The sequence below is a fragment of the Cheilinus undulatus genome, linkage group 23, assembly GCF_018320785.1.
Source record: "Cheilinus undulatus linkage group 23, ASM1832078v1, whole genome shotgun sequence".
NCBI lineage: Eukaryota > Metazoa > Chordata > Actinopteri > Labriformes > Labridae > Cheilinus > Cheilinus undulatus.
Window position 1 is genome coordinate 18,431,081 of NC_054887.1, and position 19,579 is coordinate 18,450,659.

The 19,579-nt window shown below is 38.3% G+C and overlaps 1 protein-coding gene across 3 annotated transcripts in view; it reads right to left on the minus strand.

Moving 5' to 3' along the window:
- Window positions 1–18,827, minus strand: part of st8sia1 (ST8 alpha-N-acetyl-neuraminide alpha-2,8-sialyltransferase 1) — a 53,158-nt gene extending 34,331 nt beyond the window's left edge. For all 3 annotated transcript variants that reach the window (XR_005991564.1, XR_005991563.1, XM_041780795.1), the window contains exons 1-4: window positions 18,235–18,827; window positions 13,140–13,284; window positions 3,764–3,873; window positions 356–448 (exon numbers count right to left, since the gene is read on the minus strand). Coding sequence is in view for 1 of the 3 variants with exons in the window: in XM_041780795.1 (XP_041636729.1) it covers window positions 356–448; window positions 3,764–3,873; window positions 13,140–13,284; window positions 18,235–18,413 (527 nt within the window). In the remaining 2 variants the exon portion in view is untranslated. The remainder of the gene's footprint in view (window positions 1–355; window positions 449–3,763; window positions 3,874–13,139; window positions 13,285–18,234) is intronic.
- Window positions 18,828–19,579: the final 752 nt, after the last annotated feature.

The following is a 19,579-nucleotide window of genomic DNA, read 5'->3' on the forward strand; positions in this document are numbered from 1 at the left end:
GTCGATTATTTTCTCTCAATCAGGGAGGTCAGAATTGTTTTTTATTTTTTTTGTGATGCAAGGAAAAATGTATCAATTTCTGAGTTAAAGTCTGGGTTTTGTTGGTTAATTTGGATCTTTGAGTTCCCTGAAGACATTGCCAATGACTGCTATTTTCTGTGTTAACTTTTCTTATTCTAATTTGAGTTCAACAAAATTTAGAATGTCACTCCTTTTCAGTTAACCCTGGGACACTTCAGGTCATAATTGCCCCTCCCTTGTCCCTCATAAACATCACTGTCTAAAAGATAAATGTGATGTGGTTAAACTAAGACCAGATTAGATTCAGGAGGTTCTGAGGAGACATGCTGATTACCTTTTCTCAATGATGCTGGGGTTGGCTGTTACAAGATGTGTTCTGGTTCCCACATCCTCCACATATTCTTTAGAAAGTGGAGGAAGGTTGCACCTAAATGAATAAAATTGAGACAAAATCAAATCAATATTCACATTCTCCACCAAAAACACTAGATTAGACTATGATAGCGCATGAGTCATTGTTGCTTTTACAATGAAAACGATTTGAGTCAATGATTATGATCTTAATATGGTTTTATGATTGCCAGTTCAGCTTTAACAGACAGAAGAAGCTTCCTGGTTAAAGCCTTCTAAGATAGTTTTATCACTTCTGATGAGAAAGGAATGGAGTGGGAGTTTATGATTTTATTACGGTCATCTGGAGAATGAGATTACCACACTGAGAACTGATTTACTGAACTCTAAAGGAGGCAGAGTAAAATCACTCATAATGTGTCACTTGGGCTCATTCATCAATAACTTCCAAAGATAATTCATGAATTTGTATTTATGAAGAGCCTCAGAAAAGTCTTAGGCAGATTTATGAGCTGCTCTTGAACTGATGAATACCCAGTCTTCTTGGTTTGAAGTTTTTTTTTTCCAAATTAACATGGAGAAATTCCCCTTCAATGTGACTGCAGGGCTATGTGCAAACACAGAAGATTTAAAAGAGGAGTAAAGAGACTTTGAGAATTAAACACAATTACCACAGAATAATGATAGTATCACTTATTTAGATAGCGCTGTCTTCAGGCATAGACATCTGGTACATCAGAACAGGATGTACCTGATAATGTGAACTGTTAAACCTTGAGGGGTAACAACCAGAAAAACAAGAGAGATGCTGATGATATCTTATTTGTTTTCATTTCATATCGATGGTGCATTTTTTCTATGAGCTGCTTCTGTAAAACAGGACATGCGACAGATTAGTCATTAATATATGTCTATGAGGGCAGGTTTTGTTGTTCTGAAAAAGTGTTTTACTTGATTTTCAACATATTTTTAAAACTTCGAAACCAAGCTTGATATTTTCATGATTTAACATGCTGTAGTTAAGTTCATAGACTTCACATGAAGCATGTATTTATTCATGATATTCAATTATCAAAATGTGCTTAGTGAAGAAAATGCAAAGACCCATCATTCCTGATCACATTGTGCCAACTGTAAAGTTCTGTGGAGGAGGGATAACGGTATGAGGCTGTTTTTCAGGGTTTGGGCTAGGCCCCTTATCTCCAGTGAAGGGCAATCTTAATACTTCAGCATAAAACATTTTGGACAATGCTATGCTTCCAACTTTGTGGCAACAGTTTGGGGAAGGTCTTTATCTATTCCAACATGACTGTACCCCAGTGCACAAAGCAAGGACTATAAGACATTGTTTGATGAGTTTGGTGTGGAAGAACTTGACTGGCCCGCAGAGTCCTGACCTCAGCTGGATCTAGCAGCTTTGAGATGAACTGAAACACAAATTGCTAGCCAGACCTTCTTGTCCAACATCAGTGCCTGACTTCATAAATGCTCTACAGAATGAATGGGCAAAAATCCCTACAACACCCAAAAATCTTGTGGAGTCTTGCAAGGATAGTGAAAGCTATCCCTGCAGTAATCTGTGTAGTGCACATTGTGTACAAGAAAAGTTCAGTAGTTTTCATTAAATACATGTAAGATGAACATATTTTGACATTTTAATGAAAAACTAAAAGAAATATTTGCATGGACAGCTACGTAGGCATCAAGGCTTTTATTTGCTTTAAGACCACTGCCTATGTACAGAGAAACACCTCTCTCAGCCCGGTCTTTGCAACTGTCTGTAGTCTGACCTACCACATATGACAAACTCACTGACATTTGAGTTAACTAGGCAAATTCTCTCATCTTATTTCTGTAACGTTTATACCCCCAAATAAAAATTCAAAGTAGCCACCAGTACTGTCGTCCACTGTAGTGAGTGGTGTCATGGTGAACCATGTGTCTATAAAAGGTCAGTGGTTCAGCTCATTCCTCTCATCAGTTGTCCTGCAGTCTTCAGAGTTTTTGACATATTTAACTGCACAGGCTGTTTCATTTCTTTGGCGTTTTGTATTCAGTAGAATAAAGAGTCCTGGCGCAGAGGGCTGGATGACCACTACAGAGCTGATGAGGTTGAATTGTATTCTTTTTCTCAAGCTAAAGTTTTGGGGAATGTGCAGTGGATAGTCTACAACTTTCAAACATAATAAAGTGATTTCTAAAAGTTTTATTGCTAAAAAAAATGTGGATGCATTAGGAATATTGTGTTTCCTGGGTCACCCTTAAACAATATAACCCACTATCCTTCATCCTGTTATGTGGGGGAGTTTAGGATAACATCCTGCACATACTTGTATTTAAGGAGGTTTCTGAATGACATGACTATCATTTGAACTGTGAGAGTAACCCAGAGCACTAATTAAAGAACCTATGCACATTCAGACTGAAAGTAAAGTTTATTGGTCCATAAGTATAAAAACACATACAGCCTGATTGTGAATGTTATTTACTATATCTCACCATTCTCCTGATGCTTTCCTTTATCCCCTCTGCTGCTGAAACAGTGCACATTTCCCCATGGTGGGATTAATAGTGGATTATTTTTTTCTTATTTTGTATGTTATCAGTGGATTTGTTTGGAGTTGAAGCAATCATGGCCACCCCAAAGTAATGCTCCCTGCAGAGTTATACTGACGGTGAAGAGAGTTTGTAAAGCTTGTTGCATGAATAACACAGAAAAATCTTTGTATAACACCTGCTCTGGATTGCCATGCATCTCTGTTCTTTTCTGTTTTGAACAGTTACTGGGTGGTAAGCTTTTGTTTTTGTTCTTTGTGTTTTTTTCTTTCAAGAAGCTGCATTAGTAAGGTAAACAAAAAGAAAAACCACAAAGACTGCCTAGCATGTTTCCTTGACATCAAGGTTTAATCTGCATCTCACTCCAACACATTTCGCATTAGCTCTACTTCAAATTGTTTTGTTGCAGCCCTGTGGCACAAGGGAGGCGCTAAAGGAGGCTTTCAGCTTTAGAAAAACACCTTTATTTACTGGTGATAATTAACATGGATGACTGATTCTCCGCATGTGACCTCTTTGTCACCTTGTAGGTTTTATCTACTTTCTTGTTTGCTTTACAAGTAAAGCTTTAAATGCTCTCCTGTATTTTGCAGTTTTTAGGTTGCATTCTGCTTTATCATTGTGTTTTCTGATTTTGCTTTCTCACGCCTAACCTCTTTTCTCCCTTGCCCTCACTGTGACCCATTTTTCCGTCTCCTGGCTTCAGTCCACACCAGCTTTCATTATCACTGATGGCTAATGGTGTTTGGCTGTCTCTCGGGTACTGCTGATTCACATTTGAAGGAGCAGTGAAGAAGCTCCACAGAGTGCCTTTTTGTTCTTTTTTTCTCCTCACCGCATGATGAAGTCGGCCTTGTCAATGTCCTGTCCACATTTGCTGTTTCTGAGAATGCCACCATTGCCCACCACGGCACACTTCTTCAGGGGCAGCGGCAGAGGGTTGTCCTGGAAAGACGGGAGGAAAAGTGCAGCTCAGTAAGTGTAAAAACAAACAGTCAGCCATCTGTTCATTATATATCAGAGCTGTTTACACATGCACAGATATAAATATTAATTTCCTCTGAGCTTAGATCCCTTAATTGAGGCATGTGCATGAGTCACCTTGTGCTTGGCTAAGTGCAGGAACCAGAACTAGTGTCAAGATCCTTTCACAGCTTTGTGGGCGCACCAGTTTAAAGGGTGAAAAGGTGTATAGAAGCAAACTAAGGTCAACCAAGGCTATCAATGATAAAAAAAAAATAACTTAAAAAATGTACCCATTAGCTTTAGCTCCATATTTCATCTTATTGTCTTTTTTCTTGAAGCTAAATATTTTAGGTGTCTATTTTTTTTTAGTTAATTCAATGAACTGTTTTTCAATAACATTTATCAAATTCGGCAATTATGATGTACACATTTAGCCTACTATTCATTCATTTTACTATTTAAACCATTGAGCTATTCTTCAAGCCACTTGTTTAAAAACTTAATTCAATACTTATGCTAACTTTTTTTTCTAATTGTAGCTAACTATTACACCGTTACACCCCATTTACAACTGTGGGTCTTCAGTGTTGGCTAGCGATGTCAACCATTTGCAACTTCCTTCATTCTATCTAACCACTAAGCCTCAACTAGCTATCTACCAGTTCATCCAAAACCTTAAATAATACAGCTTTTATTTAGCAAACAATTTAAACTTAATGATTTCAACATTTACCTCTAGCTAACTATCAACACTAAGCCATAATTTTAAGCTAGTTTTGTTACTTAAGACATTTAATAAATGTTAGTCTTCAGTTTTGACAAGCTAATTTAGACAAGCAATTTTTATTATTTATTGGTCATTTCAACAAATTATTTCAACTGTTATCACATAATACCTAATACTACCTGCTAACTTATTACAAAGTGTGTTCATTACCTCTCATTTACTCTTCAAGCTAACAGTTTTAATTATTTATTGATGAGTATAAGCCTGCCATGTCACCTGTTTGTTCCTTACTTTTACTTTCTTAAAAAGTTTAGAAATGACGTTTGGCTAACTACTTCAAATGTTGACCCACATTAAGTCTAACCTGTTACTTCACTGCTTTTAGATAATTACTACAGTAGTAAATTTTTAAAACTGTTCAACCATTTAGCCTTTTATTTTTTATCTTATAATTCATAGGCAGTTTTAAGATTACTGATTCAGCAATTTATCCTTCATTTTTAAGTAAACTTGGTATGTTTGTTTGCTTTAAAACTTTAGCTAATCAAGTCAAGCATCTTTTATGAGCCTCTTGTGCATTACTTGTTTTGAATTCTTCTTTTAGAAATCTTAATCACATTTTGCTTTACTATTCTGTACAGATGAGGCCTCCTCCTTATCCAATTGGGGAACCATGTTTCTTCCAAATCAAATGAATTGTTTTAAATCAATTGAACTACCAGCAGTCCTTCCACATAAATGCTGGCAAGAGAAGTCGTTTGTAGATGTTCACTGTCCTATCATCATCTAAATGAAAGCCTGGTATAAGACAGTATCACAGCAGTTTCTGAGAACACTATAATACCACGCTTCAAGAGGCAAGAGCCAAAAATGTCCTTTTTCTTTGCCCGGGCTGCATTTAAGTCAGAGGCATGGATTAGGGGAGATGGTGGAAACAATTGTGCCCATTATTCCCCTTTGAGTGCACAAAATTGGGAATACACACACACACTGCTTGCCTCAGGGTCTCTTTTAGAGCGTGACAGAGTTGAGGCAGAGGACAATACCCCTCTAACAGCACTTTAAGCTGGGGAGGGGTACCAGCACACCAGGCTAAAACTTAAGAGAAGGACACTTATTACAGTAGCATGTGGCCATTTTATTTCTGGCAAGTCATTAATCCAAAATTTTAACCGTTATTTTGAACAAAATTGACATAGTTTTTTAATGTAACAACAAATTTACATGTGTACTGCCTCCTTCGGTTATTTTCTTGCCTTATTCAATCTAACGTATTTGTGAAACAAGGCTCTAACACAATGCTTGTGCAGCCTCCAGCCAAAATATATCAACATTGCTGTGTTGTAAAACACAGAAAAAAGCTGCTTATCTCATATTTGAGAAGCTGGAAGCAGCTTCTCTTCTAATTATCGTTTGGTTGTTTATTGTGTTTAATAAGAGTCCTTTTTATTTCTTCAGCCTTCATCCCAGGCCATTTCTTTAGTATGGGGCAACAAATAGTCGCCTATATGAAGAATACATCAGGAAAAAGACGGGATCATAGGAATCTACTGCACAGTCCGGTGAACAGTACATATGGATGCTCTGTTTGAGCCACTGAACTAACCCACAATTAAACCGTCAAAGCCCAAATTGGCACATTCCCTGGCACATGCTCAAATACTGTAGCTGCTGCCAGACTGGAACAGAGAGGCCGGTTAAACCTATAATCACAGCAGTGGTAATTGAGAAGGCAGAGAATATGTTTGTGTGTGGGAGCTTATGATTCGTACACACCACCTAAGCACTGGTTACCTTATTTATGCAGACAACAGGCCACAAGATAACCTTGCAGAAAGGTTGCAATTCTACTATTGTAACAGGAAATGTATATGTGATGTAGAATATACCACAAGTGTGTCAAGTGCAGCTGCAACTCAAGCAAAAATCAGTGGAGCAAAAGTGGCGAATGTATCATAAAAAGAGATTTTACTGTGTAATAATTTGCTAACATTATCTGAAAACAAACAAAAAGTGTGTATTTAAGGAATATAAGTCCTTGCTGAGGTATCTCAACAAAGATATACATAAAAATGTGCATTTGTATGTTTTAAAATCAATATCAAAGGGTCTGTGATCAAAAACCATGAGAAAATAGTAAATAGTACCATGGATACCTGCAACAACAAATCAGTAGGTTGGTGTATGTGTGCTGATTATTTTCTCTGTCAGTATAAAGGTATATTTTCAATATTTCTAGTTTAAATTAAAAATGTAGTGATTCCTCACAATACAATTAAATATCCGCTACATAATAAATAGGGACAATTTAAATCCATTAGGCAACAATCTATAGTGCAGTTCTTTTTTTAACCAGCAGGGGGCTCTATGAGCTTTAGCTTCTCTTTTTCTATTGTTTGTTTTTGGTGTCTATCAGTACTGGATTTTCACGTCTGATATTGTAACCGATTAACCTTGCAAAGCAGATGGATCCGCCTGTTTCTGTGTTTCTCACTAGCGAATCCATCTTGCAAAGCTCCTGTCTGAACTGTTTGGGCCGGGTTAGAAAGTGACAGGACCAATCAGCAACGAAGGCCAGTACTTTCGGGGGCGGCGGAGTAGTGACGTAAGCAAGCAACAACAAGAGGTGGGTACAGTGTGGAAGACATTAGCGTGGATGCTGCTAAAGTTCCAGTTCTATCAGAACTTGACGACTTTTCCTGGTTAAAAGAAGAGGAAAGAACAGCATTGAGTTGTTTTCGTTTCAAAAACAACACAAGTTGTGTGACATGTCTACACTCGCCATGGTTTGTGTTATTCAATCCTTATGGAGTTTACTCCCTTGGTAGGGGCGCAGCTACGTCACGTGTTTTGTTGCTCTGATTGGCCCGTAACGATGTGGCAGACAGAACGTTCATCCAATCACGCTTGGAGTTTTTTTTCAAAGCATCTGCCCTTTACCAAATGCTGTGTGCTGTGTCAGACAAATTTCAATAACAAATTGTACTTTAATGCAGCGAAAGTAAAAATGCATGAAAAAATATAGCAAAATGAACAATTCAATTCTAGCCCCCAGGCCTCAACGCTGATTGGCTAGCACATGTGTGACATCAAGCTAATCGGGTGAGGCATATGGTGAGACTGTTAACAGAGCCAGGGGGAAGGACACCTCAAAGTAGTGCACTTTTTGATTGATGATTGTTTTTCTTGTCCCTCTTTCTGCATCCCCTCACCCCGTACCCCTTTCCAACTCCAGGATGGCTGTCAACATGAGTCTTGCTCTGGTAGAGGTCCCTGCCCATTAAAGGAAAGGTTTTTTTCTGCAATGAAACAATGATGATACTTCCTTCCCTAGCCCATGGCCCCAAATTGCCACCTCAAACAAGACGTGTCCTGGTACCAACATTACACATGAAGAGAAATGCCTGGAGGACACAGAAAGTATACATACATGGAGAACAGTCTAGAGAGGACGGGGTGAACAGAGCCAGGATTGGGTGCCCTAATTTGGGTGAGCACTCACCCCTGCTGGGATCAAACTGTTGTTCTACCTCCCACTACTCCCTGACTTTCACGAGCGGAGAAAAAAAGAGAAGAACAGAGATGAGTGTTTTTTGTCTTCCTTTATTGTGCCTCCAAACTGGCATTATTCCTCCTCATCCAAACCTACTGACTGATTTAACTGCTTCATCTGTCTTCTCTAAACCCAAAATTTATTTTTTTCAACAACAAAATAGGCAAAAAAAACCCAGAAAATATTTTGTTCCATTCATATAAAAGACAGACTGAAAGCCAAATTGCTGAATTCCAGAAGGTGGGACCAGCAAAAGTCTGGCTGTACTACTTTTCTATTGATAAATATTGTTCCATACTTGAAATAGTCAGAGTTTAGGGCGCTAACACTTCTAAATTTACCTATACAAAACCAATGGGATTGCGACAAATCACATGTTCATTTAACCAACAACCACAAATCTCCAGTTTTCACTTTTAATGAAACAAAAAGAAGAGAAATAGCAGATCTCTACTAGAAAGATCCAGGCGCCAGAAAATCTTTGGCATTGCTGCCTGAATAATGACCCAAATTATTAATTCAAATTGTAACAGATCCAATTCACTCTGAATTCAGAGCATCCAAGATCCTTAAAAATGTGTTAAGTCTACAAAAACACTTTTAAACTGTGAGTAAATCACTGCTGTATATGAATACGCATGAATGCACAATTTTGTTCAGCTTTCGCACATTTCTTAATTTATTCACCCTCACCTCCCCCCATCCCTCATGAATGAACATGCACAGCTCACGCCTGCAAATTAGGGTCAGATATTCATTGCTTTTACCGGCCAGGATATCAGACTGCAGATCAGTAATGGGGACCTAATCTTGATTATTAACAAGATGTACATCGCTCTTGGATACAAAAACCACCGCTACAGCACTCAGACCAGAGTTTCTCATTTTGTCTTGTTTCCAGGCACAAACACATACTCTCTTTAACACACATACAGGGCATGGAACCGTGTAAAAATAGCCCAACAGACCTTATCTCTATACAGAAACACACAAAGGCACAGAGGTTCATCTTTGGGCCTTGCTGCATCCTTTCCATGAAAAGGGAAGGGGATAAACTGACGGCACATCCTCCTGTTACTTCCTCCTGCTTTACACGTGGTAAAAACCCTATTATCTAGGATCAGTTGAAAATAACAAAATATGCTGTATTACATTAGGAAAAAACAGGAGCTAGTTCACCAATGTATTGGTTTTAAGGTGGGGTATCAAAAGTAAAAACTGCAAATCAAGTAAAGAGAAATATTTCACCGATGTTCCTGCGTTTCTATTTATCCCTACCAGGTCCCATCTATCTTATCTCTAAATACTACTATTTACTCCCATCTCTCTGCAGCACTTCTCCATTAATCCTCACTCTGTTAAGAATGTCTGTCTCTTCCACAGCATCCTTTATGGATCAGCGGGATGCTGCTGTTTCAAAAACCCCTGTTCCCTTGCAACAGTGTCATATTTCCCTGAGTCTGAGAAATATCAATTTCAATTATTTTGCTTTTGTTACATCTCAGAGTCACAATGCAAAAAAAAAAAAAACTTTAGAGAGACCACATAAAAAAGCTTCATTCTTATTGTACATGTGATGCCCAAACTAAGAGTTTTTTTGTCCTGTTGATAGCTTTCAGTCACATGACTGGTGAGGGGGCCCGAAGGACAAAAAGAATTTAAAGATGTAGCTACCGTTAAACACTCTTTACAGCTGCAGGACAGGCTTTTTAATGGTCCATCTCTCCAAAATGATGCATGTTTACATCACATGGAAGCATCAGGACACAATGAAACTGTTTCTATCAGGGAACTTTTGACCATTATATAGCACTCCTTCAAGCACTCAACACGGCACAGTACCTGCCAGAACTTCACTTCAATGATGTCTGATTTTTTCCTTTTTTCAAAAAAAGAAAATCTACATCATCCTAAACCTTTATCTTTGGGTTAAAAAAGGAAAAAATAACAAATAAAAAAAGTCAATTAACTTTTAATCAGTACACCTCTGGTTTAATAACTACAAAATGGATCCTCCTACAAGGTTAAACCCCCCCTCCTTTATTTTATAGCAGGATTTCATGGCAGGCTGTCTTTTGTTCCCGAAAGAGACACTAAACATATAGATAAGATAAGAGATATTATGAACAGTTGAACACAGGAAGTTGTAAATTGTATTTGTTTAAACTTCAAAGGGCTTTAAAGGATGTCACCGAGTAGTGTCTGTGCCCAATCTGTGCCTCTCCTCAGTGTAAAACACAGGAAAGCCCGCTCAGATTTTGCAAAAAACAAAAACCCTGAAGGCCCCTAAGATTGTGAGAAACAAGATGAAAGATGGTCTGATGAAACCAAGAGTGAACTGTTTGGCCTCAGTTCTCAACATTATGTCTCACCTGCCCATTACCATCCCAACAGTGAAGCATGATGGTGGTAGCATCATGCTGTGGGGGTGTTTTTCAGCAGCAGGGACTGGGAGGCTGGAGAAAAGTTCAGCGATATCCGCAATAAAACCCTGTTCCGTAGCACTCAGGACGTCAGACTGGGCTGAAGGTTCACCTCCCAACAAGACAATGATCCTAAACACATAGCCAAGACCACACTGGAGTAGGGACAACTCTGAGAGTGTCCTAGAGTGGCAGAGCCCTGACCTGAACCCTATCAAACATCCCTGGAGTGACCCGAAAATGGCCGTCCACTGACAGTCCCCACTGAACTTGAGAGGGTTTGCAAAGCAGAAAATTCCCCATCCAGGTGTGAAAAGCTTGTTGTGCATTATTCACATTATCATTATAGGGTACTGAGTGTAGACAAATGAGAAAATAATGAATTTAAATGATAGTGCCATCAGGCTGCAACATAAAACAGTGAAGGGGCTCTGAATGCACTCTATTTGTAATGGTGGAAGCTGTTCATGTGCAGCTCACAGTGCTTTACACATTAACAACAGACTGAAAGTCAGACAGGACCAGAGTGGACCATAATAATATTAACAACTAAGAAACATGAATTAAAGATAGAATGGATAGAAAGATAATAAAACCGGATGACTTTGTCATACAACTATGGTTAAAATAGGATATCTAAAAATTGTCATCAGGTTGTGCTAACTATACAGTAAGTTCTATTTAAGTGGGGTAAAACATTTCAGCTGTTCTAGATGTCACACTGCCTAAAAACAGCCTATGAGATGTAAAAACCTCAGTGAGCCCATATTTATCACTGAGGTTTTCACATTTCATTTGCTGCAATAGCATATGTTGTTGGCCTTCAACAGCAAACTGTAGTTTTTACAATACATAGCAAACACTAATCACATCAACAGATGTGATGCCAGAGTGCCAACAGATCTCCTTATCTCAGTTCTCGCTTCCTTTCCTCTTATTCACACCTTTCCTTGATTTGTTTTTTAATCCTATTTCAGGAGAAGTAGACAGTAAGGGACTTGGGGAGTAATTATCTGGACTTTTCAAACAGTCCCTTCATAAACAGCCCTACCACTGACTCATAGGCGATTAAAATTTAAGTGGTTGCATTAGCATTTTGGTATCCAGATACCAAGTGGCTGCATTTTAGTATGTATATCCATGCTATGCATTAACGATTCATATTCAGCGATGACCTGGAATCAGAATTCTTGTGTAAATAAAAGCTTCATACGTAATTTCAGCAGCTCTCTTACATGGCTCAGTGCCCCTGCATTCTGTGTACAGGGAATCTGCTGGCAATTCAAATGAACAGGGGCAAATTAGCAAGATGCTAGCCGGGCCTCTTTAACTGTTTTTTTGTCCTAAACTTGCTTTATAAGGACACAGTGATATATTTATACAGTGCTTAATAAATTTATGAGACCACCACCCAAAGTAAGGTTTATGCCACAGCTGCCCTAAATTAACAGCATTGGTAAAGATTGGTAAAACCAAAATCATTTTTTATCTTTCTGCAATGGTTAATACACCAATATGTAGAAGCTCTTTAACCCAAATGATATATGCTATATGAGACCACCTGTCATATTCATTATATGATAATGAATGCTAAAATAGAATTATTATCGTTATCCATGAACTTTCAAATTAACTGATTTACAAAAAAAACTGAAAAAATAGTAAAGCACATTATTATTTCTTGATTAATATGTCAAATTATAGTCATTTACTTGCATTCCTGAACAGAAAAGTTAGTTTTAGGGGTTGAATGTTATGCTTTATTAATTTCTGACTTCTCAGAGAAGCCCAGTGAGCCGGCTCAAATTTGGGTATAAAAAGGTGAATTCAGTTTGAAATTCCTCATTCTCGTTCAAAATGGTAAAACTTGGAGAGCTCACTGAAAATGAAAGAGTCCGCATAAAAGCACTTCATGATGCTGGATGGTCTCTGAGACAAATATGACAGGTGGTCTAATAAATTTGTTAAGCACTGTATATGTATTTATATTTATTTTTATACGCGTCTTGTTTGGTACTGGTTAGATTAAAATAACAACTCAACCAGCCTCTAAGCAAACGACTTACGTGGAAGTTGTGATTTGTCATTCACAGAAGAGCTAGCTTCTTTGTGAGCAATGGGAGCCGGCTCACAGTTTTAAGAAAAGACTCAAAGGTTTTGAAAAAGGCTGATAGGTAACAAATTAAAAGCTTTTTGGGAGCTGGCAGACTGGCTCTTATACTGACCCAAGCCAAAAAGTCCAGATTTATAAAAAGAGCCACAACTCTGATCAATCCAAGTGAGACTGAATGGACACAAATAAAGCCATGCTTTTTGTTTAGGGGTTGTCCTGAAAGCGTGTCTACACAACAAGTCGACTTCAAATAAAAGCATCCCAGACTTATCTGTATACAGTCTGAGGTACTGGATATAAAACCTTTTGCAGTACGCAATGAGGTGCCCACCAGAGAGGGGGTTCTACTATGTCACGTGAGATAAAACCCATGAAATGATAGCAACGTTTGTTTTAAAAGAATTCCTTCACTCCTGTGTCTTTCCATACCTGTACAAAAAGCGGGTAGGTTTCATTGTTGACTGTGCGCGAGTGGTAAAACTCTCCATCATACCACAGGACCTTGCCCATCGGCGAGTTCTCCTTGGTGACTGCAAACATCCTCTTCGGATCGCAGCACTCCGTCAGCAGCTTCCTGCGCAGAGAAGGTTATAAGAAGTCAGGTCTCTGCTCATGGTCTAAACAATCTGACACATATTGGATTAAGAAGGGCAGCTCGGGTCTGGAAAGAGACAGGCTACAATAACTGAGAAATTACTTGGCGAGAGAAGGCTCGAATAAGATGTGCTTTAGTGTGACAGGACAAAGAAATCCCTATATAACAATAAATGTACATAAGAGGAAACTATAATAGTTTAAGGTTATATACGCATGGAGCTTCAAGCGACAACCATCAAAAACAGGCAGACTTAAAGGATTGTCTGTCCTTAGCTTTAAAATCCTGAACATCCATTGAACTGAACCGAAGCTCTACAGAATAAAGAGCACAGCTCCAGTAAGCTCTGTCCACTGCTCTGCATGTGTCACCTTCCACCATGATCCTAATCGGCTTTGCCTCCGAGAATGGTCAGCACGTTTTCACAACTGAATAGCTCCTTAAATAGGAGTTAATTACTGTTTAGGTGGAAATTTCTCTATATAGACTTAAAACAGAGAGTTGCTATTTTGCAAGATTTAATCATATATCCACCATTTCTATTAGGTGTCTATCTCAGTCTGTCTTGAATGGTATGCTGTGCCTAGGAGTCTTATAAAGAAAAGAGAGGTCATAGGGGTATGGAGATGACAACTGCTCCTAAATTTGCAGATGACATTATGTTTTCCTTACTAGCAAGGGCAAAGGATGCACAGCTTTGCTAGATTTAAACAAACACAAAACATCTTTCATTTGCTTTATTTTGATAATTGTTTACATTGTTTCTTTGGTATCCATTTAATATTTCTGTAATGATGTATGCCCCTATGATTAAAGGTTTTTGATACCAGCAAAGAGTTCACAAGCCCTCAATTTGCTGTGTTACCTTGTTATAATAACGTGAAAAAAAAAGAGTAAAGCCAAAATGTTATGCTGCTTCCAACCACTATGTTTGCTTAGCTTTGGTTATATCCTTTTATTAATTATCCATTTAATCAATCTATATGATCTGTAAACATGCATGCTAATATGGTAAAAGGCCCCAATACAGACAAATGAGATCAATGGAACTCTAATGTGCTAATTAGTACCCAGAAGCCCAAATCATGATATGATCATGGCCGTTTATTAGTTTAAAAAAAATCCCAGTGAGTTTAAATGCTGGGCTGGCAGTCAGAACAATAATAATAGCTAGCAAGTAGCTCTGTTGAATCTGTTTGGAATTAAGGTATCTGGTCATGATTATATAAAAGTCATCTATGAAATGAAAATAGTGGTTTATTGTTACAGATACACCCTGTCAAGTGCAGCCCTTTTCATCAGTCCTTAGTTCAAAACAAGAGGCAAGCAATGGAGGTGGCCTGAGCTGGGCGGCATGTTTCTGCTTGGAAATATCTAGTGGGACCACAATGTTACAAGAGTCAGGAGTGGAGTGGGTTACGGGGGGCTCTAGGATGACAGATGTCTAGCATAGCTGAAGGCAGAGAATGATTGTGGTCTATCACAAAAGCATGAATAAGCTATAACAACAGAACAGTAGTTTGCATAGAAGTTCATACTTCCTTATGTGGCAGACTTTGAGGCAACAACCAGAGCCACCATGGCTGTGATAAATATGTTGTTAAATACTTTTACAACCAGAGCTGCCCACAGAATTGACTAGACCCCTGAAATACCCAGAGAACGGGCCCTCCCCATTTCTGAGTTATTGATGATATCAATTCATGTGTTTTGGACCAATAGTATTGATGCTAGTGTCCTTAACTCATTTTGGAGCTAAAAATATGAAAAACTACTATTGGGTTCTGATGTTGCAATTATAAATCCATGCTATTTATTGAACCCCTTTCTAATTTTCAGCCCATTTTTGCTACTTCTTTTTGCTGCATTTAACACATTTTGGCACTTGATGCAAATTTCTGTTACTTCTCACCTTTTTGTCACTGCTTCTCCTCTCCGTCAGCTATTTTTAATCAGATTTTTGCCACTTTGACCCAGTTTTAGGCCAATGGCTGCTCATGTTAGCTACTTATTTTAGACACTTTAAACCCATTTTTGCCCCTTCCTCTCTCTTTTTTGCCTCTTTTCAGAAGTTTATAATTCTTTCCATTGAAGTTGTCTGGCATCCTGATGTTTGTGCACATTTTGACTCAGCTGTAAAGTCTGCCATTACTTCCCTAATAGTTTAGTTCAATTTGCCCATCCACATTGTTAACATCACCAATAAAAGGTTCACATTTCGTTAAAGGTTATTGTACTACAGCATAAATAAGTTAAGTTCATTTTTGTTGCTTTGATAAGAGTGGTTATTATTAAGGTTAAAAATAAAATATGGTTGTCACAGCCAAACTTTACAGTGGACCATGATTTTGCTGATTTTGCATTTTGCTGGGCCCCAGAAAGCTCTCCCCTTTATCCCCTATATGGGCGGCCTTGGTTACAACTACATAAATGAAGAATGTCTCCAGCTCTGAAGACTGTTGGAAGGATTCGATTATTGCTGACATTTCAGTACAAAAAAACTAAACATTGTTCCTTTAAGGAACACCACTAAGGGGATTGCCAAAGATCTCAGAGGGGGTGCAGGGTCCTGTTTGTTCTGATTCAAAATTAGACATGCGTACATTTTTAAAAAATAATGATTAGACACATAATGTGTAATGGCGTCTTCGGGCCACCCTATAAAAGATTTTTTAAAATAAAGAGGATCTGTTTATTTTTGAGAAAAAGTTCAAGCTTTTGAGATTAAAAAGTCGTATAATTATAAGAAATCAAACTCAGAATTCTTGTGTAAAAATTCATATTTTTGACATTACAAGTCAAAAAATTCAACTGTTTAAAATATTTAATTTACAATATTGTAATAGAGTCCAGATGATAATAATAATGTGAGTTTTCTGTTCTAAAATCAAATACTCCTGTATTGATAAGTCCCAGTAAAAGAATCATTTGATTGGGATCTCATTTGCAGAACTTGTGCAAGGAAAGCTTAATCTAATACGATATGGATTTTTTTCCAACTTTATGATCTCAAAAGCTTTAATAGTTTTAAAGTACAATTTCAAGTTTTTTTTTCTTATAATTCGGGACTTTTTAAACGTGACTTTTTTTCCTTGAAAATTACAAGATCCTCTTTATTATTCTATTATTTGAAGTGGCCTTAAGTAAGTAAGCCTGTTACATATGGATTTTGACAATGAAAATAACTAAAACTGATGTTTAGTTATTTCAAGTGGGTCCTAGGGGGCCTTAGCTTTTCATATACAGTGCTTAACAAATTTATTAGACCACCCTAACCCTAGCCAAAGTAAGGTTTATGCCACAGCTGCCCTAAATTTACAGCATTGGTAATTACCAAAATCATTTTTTATATTTCTGCAATGGTTAATACACCAATATGTAGAAGCTCTTTAACCCAAATACTATTTTAATGCTAAAATAGAATTATTATCGTTATCCATGAACTTTCAAATTAACTGATTTACAAAAAAAACTGAAAAAATAGTAAAGCACATTATTATTTCTTGATTAATATGTCAAATTATAGTTATTTACTTGCATTCCTGAACAGAAAAATTAGTTTTAGGGGTTGAATGTTATGCTTTATTAATTTCTGACTTCTCAGAGAAGCCCAGTGAGCCAGCTCAAATTTGAGTGAATTCAGTTTGAAATTCCTCATTTCTGTTCAAAATGGTAAAACGTGGAGAGCTCACTGAAAATGAAAGAGTCCGCATTAAAGCACTTCATGATGCTGGATGGTCTCTGAGACAAATATGACAGGTGGTCTAATAAATTTGTTAAGCACTGTACATAAGTGGTGGGGGCCCTAAGGGAAAAGGGTTGAGAACCATCTTTTTAAAGGATAAGATCAAATATTTTTTTGGATTCAAATCACTTAAGAAATCTTTTTGCCACAATACAGTTTTTAGTTTGCTCCATTTTGATAGGCAATTACACTGTTTCTGATTGGGTCTCCTACTAACCCTTCTAATAATGACATATACACCTATAATAGGGGACCCGAATGCAGACAAAGGAGCTCTCAGGCACACTGGTGTGCAATTAGTGCCAAGAATCCCAAATTGCATGCTTGCTGCTTTACATCACATCAGTTTCAGGGGCAAAATTGCAAAGTTTTGTCTCCCAGCCACTAAAAATGTCTACATTTGAAAACAGGCTTTTAATTTGCTTTATGTGATAATAATTGACTGTTTTCAATCAGGTATACCCTCTTCTCTCTTATTACAAGCTGTACACCTCTGAGCACAGAACCACAATAAAACGCATCCAATCCTTATCATAAGGACTCCTTCATGACAGTAACTCTATTACATAACTAACTAATACAACAGTGAAGGTGTGTAAGCGCAAAGGTTAGATGGACTAACACTTTTATGTGCTGCTGCGGTTCTTTTTTATGCTACTTTGTTAATAATTTACACTTTTCTCTATTGGGCATCTCTTACAATCCCATGATAAAGACATATTCCCATATGGCAAAGGACCACAATGCAGACAAAGGAGGTCAAACACACTAAATGGTATAAATATCTTCCAGTAGCCATCATGTATAAAGAGTTATAAAGAGTTTTATAACGTCTTCTATGCAATTTTGTGATATAATTGGGGGATTCAGGTTAGGATATACATTAAAGAAACATTTGATTGAAAAGGGACTCTAATGCAGACATTTGTGAAAACAAAATAGTCCCAAGAAGCTTAACAAAACTTGAAAACCATTTAAAATGCCCCTTTAGTTTGCTCTCCTATATGGTTAAAATGATAAAGGGAGAGACACAAAGAGAGCAACCTAAACAATGTTTCCTTTGCATTCTGTAATTTACAGCTCCTTTACCCTGGAGACTTACAGGGACGCCCTGAAGGACAGCTGGGGGCCCCGGGCCGCACTTTGAAAAATCAATGGACAGAAATGTGATCCCTGAGACCAACCTGTACAAATCGATGCCGGTCTGGTTCTTCTCCCATGCCTCCCCCTGCCTCAGCACCTCCTCCACTATGTCTTTATCGCGTGGGAGTCTGTAGCCGGGGAAAATGTAGAACCAGCAGAGCACCAGCACGCACAGAGCGGCCCACACCGACAGCTTGCCCCGGTAGCATCGCCCCATCATCTTTCCTCGTGCTCAAAACAACCGGTGCATGCACATCGAAGCAGGTGCAGTAAAAATGTGCAGGCTCGGTTCAAAGCTGGGGTCTCCTTCCGCTGTAACCCTCCATCTCATCCAGCAGACAGGGTGGAGTATAAATGGAGCTACCGGATCGTCTGTTACCCGGTTGTTTGCTTCAAGCATCGGTATGGAAATCTGGTTTGGTGCAAGGGTAGCGTGCGTCCCTGTAGCGGGAGGCTCACACTCGGGTGCGGGGTTGTGATGCAGTGTGTCGGGCTCTGCAGGAATCCGCCGCTCTGCTGTCGGTGCATCACCACCATCATTACAGCCTACGGATCGAGAGGAATCATACGGGCCCCCTCCCCTCCCCGCCCGGTGTCCCGGTGTCTCCCAATCCGACAGGAGAGTCAAGGTGTCCACGCTTCTCCCGCCTTACAGGCACCCGTCCTCGGGCCTCCGCCGTCCTCGTCCTGCAGTAGGCTGTGAGCTGGAAATGAACCGGGCCAGTCCAATTCAGCCTCCCTCTACCTCCCCCTTTTTCCTCCTGTCAACACCCCCTCCTCACGAGACAAAGTGCTTCTTGTGCTGCTCTAGAAGCAGCAAGCTCGCGAGGAATACAACACGTGAGAACGGAAGTAAGCCTACAAAATAAATGCATGTACACAGAATGCACAAAAATGGTTCACATATATTTCCTCGCATGCATATGATCATTGATTCATCTGTAAATCTTTCTCTTCGAATTATAAAAAATATAATTCCCCTTAAATAATATTTTTTAGTAATAGTTCTTCATTGTCACATGAATGCTGATAGAGTTACTTTACATTTACACTGTGGATCTATCACAACAAACAACCATAGCTAGCTTAGCGTTATCTGATACAAAGCTGAACTTAAAAGTACACCATAAATAAATGAATATTTATCATAGTACTTCTTAACCAGTTTGTTTCTTTTTATCTCTTTATTTGTGTACTTGTGTATTAGTTTTTGATATTTCTCACCTTTTTACTGTAAATGCCTTGTTTACTTGGAGAAAGTCTAATATTGGCTTCAAGAACTGCAGCTTTTGAGCAGCTAGCCAGTAGAAAGTGCTGTAGCTAACACTTTTACTTTAAATATGCTTATTAATTAAAAAAAAAAAAATGATAAATTGGCAGTTTCAG